Source organism: Arachis ipaensis, chromosome B03 (assembly GCF_000816755.2).
Source record: "Arachis ipaensis cultivar K30076 chromosome B03, Araip1.1, whole genome shotgun sequence".
NCBI lineage: Eukaryota > Viridiplantae > Streptophyta > Magnoliopsida > Fabales > Fabaceae > Arachis > Arachis ipaensis.
Window position 1 is genome coordinate 135,708,411 of NC_029787.2, and position 8,502 is coordinate 135,716,912.

At 37.5% G+C, this 8,502-nt stretch overlaps 2 protein-coding genes across 2 annotated transcripts; both read left to right on the plus strand.

The window, feature by feature from the left end:
- On the plus strand, positions 373-3,965 carry LOC107632152 (MACPF domain-containing protein CAD1). Its single transcript, XM_016335820.2, has 6 exons — positions 373-831; positions 1,539-1,777; positions 2,055-2,250; positions 2,455-2,638; positions 2,962-3,116; positions 3,294-3,965. The coding sequence occupies exons 1-6, from the start codon at positions 562-564 to the stop codon at positions 3,909-3,911; spliced, it is 1,662 nt and encodes a 553-aa protein (XP_016191306.1). The 5' UTR covers positions 373-561; the 3' UTR covers positions 3,912-3,965.
- On the plus strand, positions 6,185-8,372 carry LOC107634040 (protein NRT1/ PTR FAMILY 4.5-like). The gene is made up of 3 exons (XM_016337625.2): positions 6,185-6,342; positions 6,420-7,209; positions 7,281-8,372. Exons 1-3 carry the CDS (start codon positions 6,186-6,188, stop codon positions 8,161-8,163), a joined length of 1,830 nt encoding a protein of 609 aa, XP_016193111.2. The 5' UTR covers position 6,185; the 3' UTR covers positions 8,164-8,372.

Sequence of the window (8,502 nt, forward strand, 5' to 3'; positions counted from 1 at the left end):
ATGACCACTTAATTAACTCAAATTAATTAAAACAAAAACTAATTATTTTTAATATGGTCAAGTTGTAAAATATTTATAATAATTTTTATTATATATATATATATATATCTATTTAATTTTTTAACAAAAAAAATTTATATGCTGCACGGGAATATACACTAATAAAAGTAAAAAGTACGTTGTATGATCGCATTGACATGTGCTCCGAGAATGACATTTGATACATGATTCAAACAGTGTGTCATCATCACTCTTGGTCACAGTTCAAATTAAAATTAATGAATTTTCATTCTTGTCAAACTTTGATTGTCAACAAAGTTTTGCACATCTGCATGGAGCACGCGTTTTTCAGACATTATCATCATTCAAGTCAAACGCATGTTTTTGAAACAACGAATGTAACAAAAGGCCACCAATCACAAAGTCCAAGGTTCCCAATCCCAACCCCACCAATTTTCCCGCATAAGAATCACAAAAAGAACTTCACTTTCCACATAAAAAGATGCAATTCACAACCGATCCGAGCAGTCCATTGGCTAATCCTTATTATGAGAATCAGCAATGGAGAATCCAAGTACAATGAGCTCTGAATCCCTCACTGCAACTCTCACCAACACAACCCATGCTCTTGGTAGAGGCTTTGATGTCTCTAATGATTTTCGCCTTCTCTACTGTAAAGGGTCTAGGCTTCTTCATCAGGAACATGCCAAGAAGGATCTTATTGTCTCTGATGGCGTAGTTGTTCCAAATGTGCATGCTGACATTGGCATCATCACTTGCACCGCAGAGAACAGTCACGTGAAGAAGCTCCCTGTCTGCACTTTCCATGAGGTGATTGTTTTGCTTTCACAATAGCTCTCTCCTGGTTTTGATGAATAAAAACGAAGTCGGGGTATAAGATTTTTTTTTCAGTTACTTTTCATATGTAGTTTTGTTTTCTTGTTTGTTAAATAATCTTTGCTTTTGCGACACTTGGTGTATTTGGTGGCAAGGTGGCAAGAATTGTTTATTTTGAAATGAGTAGTTTATGAAGTGCATGCATTATGTTTGGTCTTATGCTGCAATGGAAATATAGTGTTTTGATGGATAATAATAATAATCTTGTAGCTCTCTTGATGTGTTGAACTTCAAAACCTATATTTCCATTTTTGCTACAATCTGTTCATCTTTTAGTACCTGCATTCATTATAAACATTAGTCCTTGTTTTTAGTTTCTTCTTGTTGATGAGTTATTTTCTTTTGGTTCTGCTTACATGAAACATACATTGTAATTCCTCTGGCCGCATTGGACTCACTAGAAGAAAAATATTAGGGGACAATTAGAATTTATTATTTTTGGCAATCACTTAGCCATCAACTCAATTCTTTTTTAGTATAGTTCTTTTAGTCTAGTAATTCAACAATATACTTTATCCCATACTTTTAAACATTGATGGCTAACTGATGGCTAAAAATAATAAATTCTGATGGTTCTCTAGCTAGTATTCCTCCTCACCAGAAGAGTACTTGAAACCTTATTTGATGATCGACTTTTGCAGATGGCAAAATATTTCAATGAGAAATCCGGCTTAACTGGGGAAATTCCAAATGGAAGCTTCAATTCTATGTTCAATTTTAATGGCTCCTACACAGTCGACGCAACAGCTACAAAATCCCTTGCCATTGTTGGATATTTCATTCCACTTTTCGAGGTTAGACTAACCAGCCTGAATTTGGTCTTGAATGAAGAAATCAAGTGTTCTGTTCCTCACTCTTGGGATCCAGCATCCTTGGCAAGGTAAATTACGTTGTCATTGTTTGCCTGTAAAGAATGATTTTCTAGTTCTCAACTTCATTTTGTAGAAAATGGTTTTGGTTTGATATGCTTGAACCACTAACCACTAAATGTTTGTAGTAAGCATATAATCACAGATACTTTCTGAGTTGTACAGTAAGTCAGTAACAATATAGACTGCATAAGGCATTTTTTGTAATCTGACTTAATTCTAGAGTAGAAAAAGGATCTAATCCTATACATACTCTGACTCAACATTTCATCCCTTACTCCACCACAGTTTTATTGAGAACTACGGCACACATATTGTCACATCTGCAACAATTGGTGGCAGAGATGTCATCTATATCAAGCAGCATCAAACATCTAGTTTGAGCTACCAAGACATTGGGAAATATGTAAATGACATTGTAGATGATAGGTTTCTTGGTGTGAAAAACCTGCCTGTCCCTAATCCTTTAAAATACAAGGAGAAGGTTAGTATATGTCATTTTCCTACTATTAATCCATGATCATTTATACAACTTGGCTATGCTTTTGAAAAGCAGGTGTAAGTTCTGGCTGTCATGTGCTACATCATTTTGGTTGCTATATATATTTAATTGAAAATTATGCTGACAATGATTCCATAGATTAACTAAACTTATGTCAATATACGACCTTTCATTTTCTTGGTGTAGGATGTTACTGTCATTTTTAGAAGAAGAGGTGGTAATGATCTTGAGCAAGATCATGCCAAATGGGCTGAGACAGTAAAATTAGCACCAGATATCATTAACATGACATTTACACCCATTGTTTCTCTTCTTGAAGGAGTGGCTGGTGTAAATCATTTGACCCGTGCAATTGATCTATATCTAGAATGTAAGTCTAATATAGTTATTACGACTGTGCTGTACATTATTCTTGTGGATATGTATTAAGAGATAATGCAACTCAATTAGTCCTTCAAATAGTTAACATCATAAACTATCAAATATACAAGTTAAAAATATTGATACAGATTAAACTATTCAAGAGTTTTATTTAATAACTTAAGCTTTTAGGAGATTCTTCATACCTAACATTACAAGTTTGATACTTAATAAAGCAGCAAATACCCTTTTCTCTTTTCCCTTTTTTTTTTTAACTGTTTTAGTAGTAGTTTTGTCTAGTTTTAATAGTTCTTCTGTCTGCTAATCCACCAGACAAACCCCCTATGGAAGATCTTCAGCAATTCTTAGATTTCCAAATATCTCGAGTTTGGGCACCGGAGCAGGGCAATGTACAAAGGAAGGAGCCTGTCTGTCCATCCCTCCAGTTCAGCTTGATGGGACCAAAGCTTTATATTACTACAGATCAGGTATTGTTTACCAAACCTTGATCCAGGGAATTAACTAATTCAGAATACAAAACTCAGAGAAAAGTGCTAAACTTTAATTGAACTGAAACCATATATGGATTCAGTTAACATTGTTGATCAATTTATAGTGTTGTTGGTAATAAGTTGCAGTTACACTCCTAGACATGTTGTTTGCAGGTAACAGTTGGACGCAAACCAGTCACTGGGCTAAGGCTTGGACTAGAAGGCATCAAACAGAACCGACTCGCAATTCATTTGCAGCATCTAGTCTCCCTGCCAAGAATCCTTGTACCCCACTGGGATGCAGACATGGCCATAGGTGCTCCCAAGTGGCAAGGTCCAGAGGAGCAAGACAGCCGTTGGTTCGAAAAGATCAAATGGAAGAAGTTCTCCCATGTAAGCACTGCACCAGTTGAGTACACAGAAACAAGTATTGGGGAGCTCTCTGGTGTTCACATTGTGACTGGGGCTCAGCTTTGTGTTTGGGACTTTGGTGCCAAGAATGTGTTGCACCTCAAGCTCCTCTACTCTAAGGTACCTGGATGTACCATAAGGAGGTCTGTTTGGGATCATAAGCAGGACGGTTCTTCATCGTCGATGACAAAGAAAAACTCTGATGATAGAAAGGAAGAGAATTCACTCAAGACTGCAAAACATGCAAAGATTGTGGACATGACAGAGATGTGTAAAGGGCCTCAAGATATTCCTGGTCATTGGTTAGTCACAGGGGCTAAGCTTGGAGTGGACAAGGGAAAAATTGTACTCAGAATTAAGTATTCTTTGCTTAACTACTGATTAACATTCTTTCTCTTTTAATTATTCTTTCCCCCCTGCACAGGGTCTTTTTCATTTTTATTCTTAGTAGAATTGTTTATTTGTGAGTTTAGTTTTATAAGCCATTCAATGATTGATTAAAATATAATGATATTGTTAACAGATTATGCCTTTTTTCATCCTAAGATATTTTGTTCAATGCAAGATAAAATAAATTAAACGCAATCATCAGGACATGAGGTATACAATATATATATGGTTTGAAAATGAGCATTTATTTATTTAATTGAATATGTAAGAATATCAGTCTAGCTAGTTGAATATAATAATTGGCAGCAAAGCTATCATTAGCCGGCAAATAATCCAATATCTAATTAATTGGAGACGCCATCAGTGCCAGTTGAGAGCTTAAACTAGGATCAACAAGTGGCAAGTGGGGTAGCAATAGCAACTCATGCACTTTTCTTCATCCTCCAAATTTATGTATAGTCTGATGTGAAATCTGTTTGCATTATTGTTTCTGGATTGTATGTAAAATGTACCATCAAAATTTTCTCTTAGATGTGACACTCATTATGGAACACTATAAGTTATTATCACCAAAAGGTGGTGATGTTTCAATGTTGAGTGCTAATTAATACTTTAAGCCTAACTGATTGCAAAGGATCGTTAAAAGAGTGTTAGGAGTCGCCTTCAAAGAGAATAAAATTATTCGCTAAGGAATAGAATAGACATACGCATATACTCTAGAAGGTATCTTTGGACTATCTCTTAGTTGTTTTCTTTACGGATAGTTTGCTTCACTTGCATGCACTAAAGTCAAACATAACAAGAGTTCAGATTCGAATATTTTTATGGAATTCCTCATCCATCTAGAGGTTTTGGGTTCAAACTTCACTCCTAACTTTGAAAAAAAAAAAATTTCTTAGCATTATGACGTGCATGTTAAACCACATTCTGCTATCTATCCCCTCAACCATTAGTGGCTCTTGGATTCCCCCCTCAGTGGGTACCTTTAAGATTAATTGTGATGCTAGCTATCCTGGCAGTGGTGCTCGAGTTAGTTTTGCTTGTGTTAGCAGAGATTGGAAGGGAAGGTGGCAACGAGGCTGTCTGGGAACAATTGAGAGTCGTAGCATTTTGCAAGGAGAGTTGTTTGCTATTTGGAGAGACTTTCTTTTAGCATGGGACTCGGGACAAAGAGACATTATATGTGAGACAGACTGTGTGGAGGCATTTACTTTTGTCAATAATTTACAAGATTGCTCTGGGTTTATTAATCCTTTGGTGTTAAATATCCGAGATATCATGTCTTGGAAATGGCGTGCTGATCTTCGGTTGATCTTGAGAGATACAAATACAGTAGCAGACATCATGGCAAAGACTGCAATGAGGACTATTTCTCCCCAAGTGGAGCTTCCATTGCCTTGGAAGGAGTTTGAGAGTAGTATTCAGCGGAACTGCCTTTCTTAAGCAGTTTCTTGTTTTTTTTTTTTCTTTCTTAGTTTTTGTTATTTTCTTTTAAGTCACCAAAAAACCACGTTCCTGTCATAAAATTGATATTTTCAATGTACTGTGAAAGCTAGATAGTTCTGCAGCTATATATAATTTAACAATTACTTCGATACTCTGCAACAGTGATTAGTGTTAGTCTGTTAGATTTAAATGTAAGACAAAAATAAAGAAAAAGAGTTGATCACCTAATATTTTTCATTAAGGTATATGAAATTAAAATAGGGAACATCCAAATTTGTAGTGTTGATGGTGAGTGTTTTGGAATCTTAGTTTTGTTAAAGCCGGCAAGTCGCATAACATTCAATTCTGCTAGCAGCCAATAACAGCTCTCTCATAGAACTGGTCATCAACTACCTTCAATTTGTATGTGTGATGTATTCAGTCTCATTACACACACATGATTTGTAAGCAACAAGCACCTATAACACTATATATAATGATAACGATAAGTTGAAACAAAGCACATATACGTGCCACCTCTCTTTCTCTTTAATTGGACAGATCGATATACTAGCTCATTAAAGCATTTGTTACATTCTGATCAGTAATTAACCATGGTACGTAATTCTTTATACGGTGGAGATTCACATACAGTTGTTTTTACATTAATTTGATAACTAAGAACTGTTAAATAATTTGATAAATTTGACTAAATTGTCATCGAACAGTCTCAACTGTCAACTTTACCTAAAGACAACTGTAAGGGAGTTTCACTCCTTTATATACATATAGCAAGCTAGCTCACACGCATATATGTTGATAAAGATAAACATATACTATATGCAGGAAAACTCTGAAGCTGTTGAGAGGAGAAGGAATATGGAGTGGGTGGAGCAGGAGGAAGAAGAGTTGGTGGTGGATGGAAAAGTTGATTGGAGAGGAAGAAGAGCTGTGAGAAACAAGCATGGTGGCTTCACAGTTGCTGTGCTCGCACTAGGTACGTATACGTATATATAACTAGTGAATGTTACACTTACATACATGCATGCACTTACGCACGTTGCATGCATGCAGTGATGTTTGCATTTGAGAACATGGCAACACTCTCAATAGCAGTGAACTCGGTGACATACTTCAACCGCACCATGCACTACGTGCTATCAGACGCGGCTAACATGGTCACAAACTACATGGGTGTCAGTTACATTCTCTCCATTCTTGTGGCCGTTCTGGCCGACACCTGGATTGGCAGATGCAAATCCGTTCTCGTCTCTGCCTTCTTCGAGTTCTTGGGCCTCTCATTGCTCACAGTTCAAGCACACAGCAAAACCCTCAAACCCCCACTTTGCAACGTGCTGGATCCAACTGCAAAGTGTGACAAACTCGCTGGCAGTAATCAAGCTTTTCTCTATCTCGGCCTTTATGTCTTGGCCTTGGGGAGTGCAGGGGTGAAGGCTTCGCTTCCATCGCACGGTGCAGATCAGTTTGATGAGAAGCACCCTAAGGAATCCGTGCAGATGTCCACGTTCTTCAACGGTCTGTTATTTGCTGTTTGTGTTGGTGGCACCGTCAGCCTAACCTTGTTTGTGTACATAGAAGACCATAAAGGATGGGATTGGGGCTTTGGAATCTCCACTGTTGCTATTTTCTTAGGCCTCCTAATCTTTGCTTTTGGAATTCCACTTTACCGAATCCATGTTTTAAGTGAAACAAGCGCCATCATTCAGATCATTCAGGTCTATGTTGCTGCAATTCGCAACAGAAACCTTCAACTTCCTGCAGATCCTATGGAACTCTACGAGATTGAACAGGACAAAGAAGCAGCCCTAGACTTGGAATATCTACCACATAGAAATATTTACAGGTAAGTCCGATTCCGCAATGATTTAATAATAATTTCTCTGCTAATACTAACAAAAAAGAGTAATTGTGCAGATTCTTGGACAAAGCTGCAATCCAAGAAAGAAGATGGAACGCGGAAGCAGAAAGGGGTCCATGGAAAGTATGCAGAGTGACACAAGTGGAAAATGCAAAAGTGATTGCAAGCATGGTGCCAATATTCCTGTGCACAATAATAATGACTCTTTGCTTAGCACAACTCCAAACCTTTTCAGTCCAACAAGGCTACACCATGGACACAAGAATCACCAACCACTTCAACATCCCCCCTGCATCTCTCCCAATCATCCCGGTCCTCTTCTTGCTCATCATCATCCCTCTCTATGACCGCGTCTGCGTCCCCCTCCTCCGCAAGATCACCGGCATCCCTACCGGCATAACGCACCTCCAGCGCATAGGCGTCGGCCTCCTCCTCTCCTCAATCTCAATGGCAATTGCTGCAGCCATAGAAGTCAAAAGAAAGAACGTTGCAAGAGACAACAACATGCTCGATGCAACTGAGCCATTGCCACTCAGCATATTCTGGCTCTCTTTTCAGTACGTTGTGTTTGGAATAGCGGACATGTTCACCTACGTCGGCTTACTTGAATTCTTCTATTCGGAGGCGCCAAAAGCGCTCAAGTCCACGTCCACTTGCTTCCTTTGGTGCTCCATGGCGCTTGGCTATTTTCTTAGTACCATAATGGTTCAGATTGTGAATGGTGCAACGAAGAATATCACTGCAAGTGGAGGGTGGTTGAGGGGGAATAACATTAACAGGAACCATCTGAACTTGTTCTTCTTGTTACTTTCGGTGCTGAGTTTGATTAACTTCTCTGTCTATTTGGTGGTTTCAACAAGGTACCAGTACAGACCTCAAGGACCTACGGCTTCAGTTACAGTTACCAGAAGGGCCATTCCAATGAATGAAAACTTGTGAATTCTCTACTTTCCCTTTTATTTATCGTATCAATGAATGAATGTATTGATGTGTGTATGTTTTCTTTCTTTATAAGTTGATTTCATATCTTGGGTCAGGAGGATACAACTCTCTGAAACGCTTATTCAATGTTGAGTTTGTTTTATAAAGGTAATAATAATTGTAATTATTTTCGTGTAACATAAACTGATTGATCTGAGTTAAACAGTATTCAGACGAATATTATTTGTAACAGATATGAAATATTTTTTTAGGATTAAACTTAACTAATTAAAATTTTCTAGAATAATTTAAAAATAATATGATGTTAATTAATTAGAAGCATGGGTATTACTATTA

Coding starts and splice junctions, on each gene's coding strand:
- LOC107634040 (XM_016337625.2), top strand. CDS start 6,186: ATGCAGGAAAACTCTGAAGCTGTTGAGAGGAGAAGGAATATGGAGTGG. Junction 6,343..6,419: donor AGTTGCTGTGCTCGCACTAG/GTACGTATACGT, acceptor GCATGCATGCAG/TGATGTTTGCATTTGAGAAC. Junction 7,210..7,280: donor CCACATAGAAATATTTACAG/GTAAGTCCGATT, acceptor GTAATTGTGCAG/ATTCTTGGACAAAGCTGCAA.
- LOC107632152 (XM_016335820.2), top strand. CDS start 562: ATGGAGAATCCAAGTACAATGAGCTCTGAATCCCTCACTGCAACTCTC. Junction 832..1,538: donor CTGTCTGCACTTTCCATGAG/GTGATTGTTTTG, acceptor CGACTTTTGCAG/ATGGCAAAATATTTCAATGA. Junction 2,251..2,454: donor CTTTAAAATACAAGGAGAAG/GTTAGTATATGT, acceptor TTCTTGGTGTAG/GATGTTACTGTCATTTTTAG.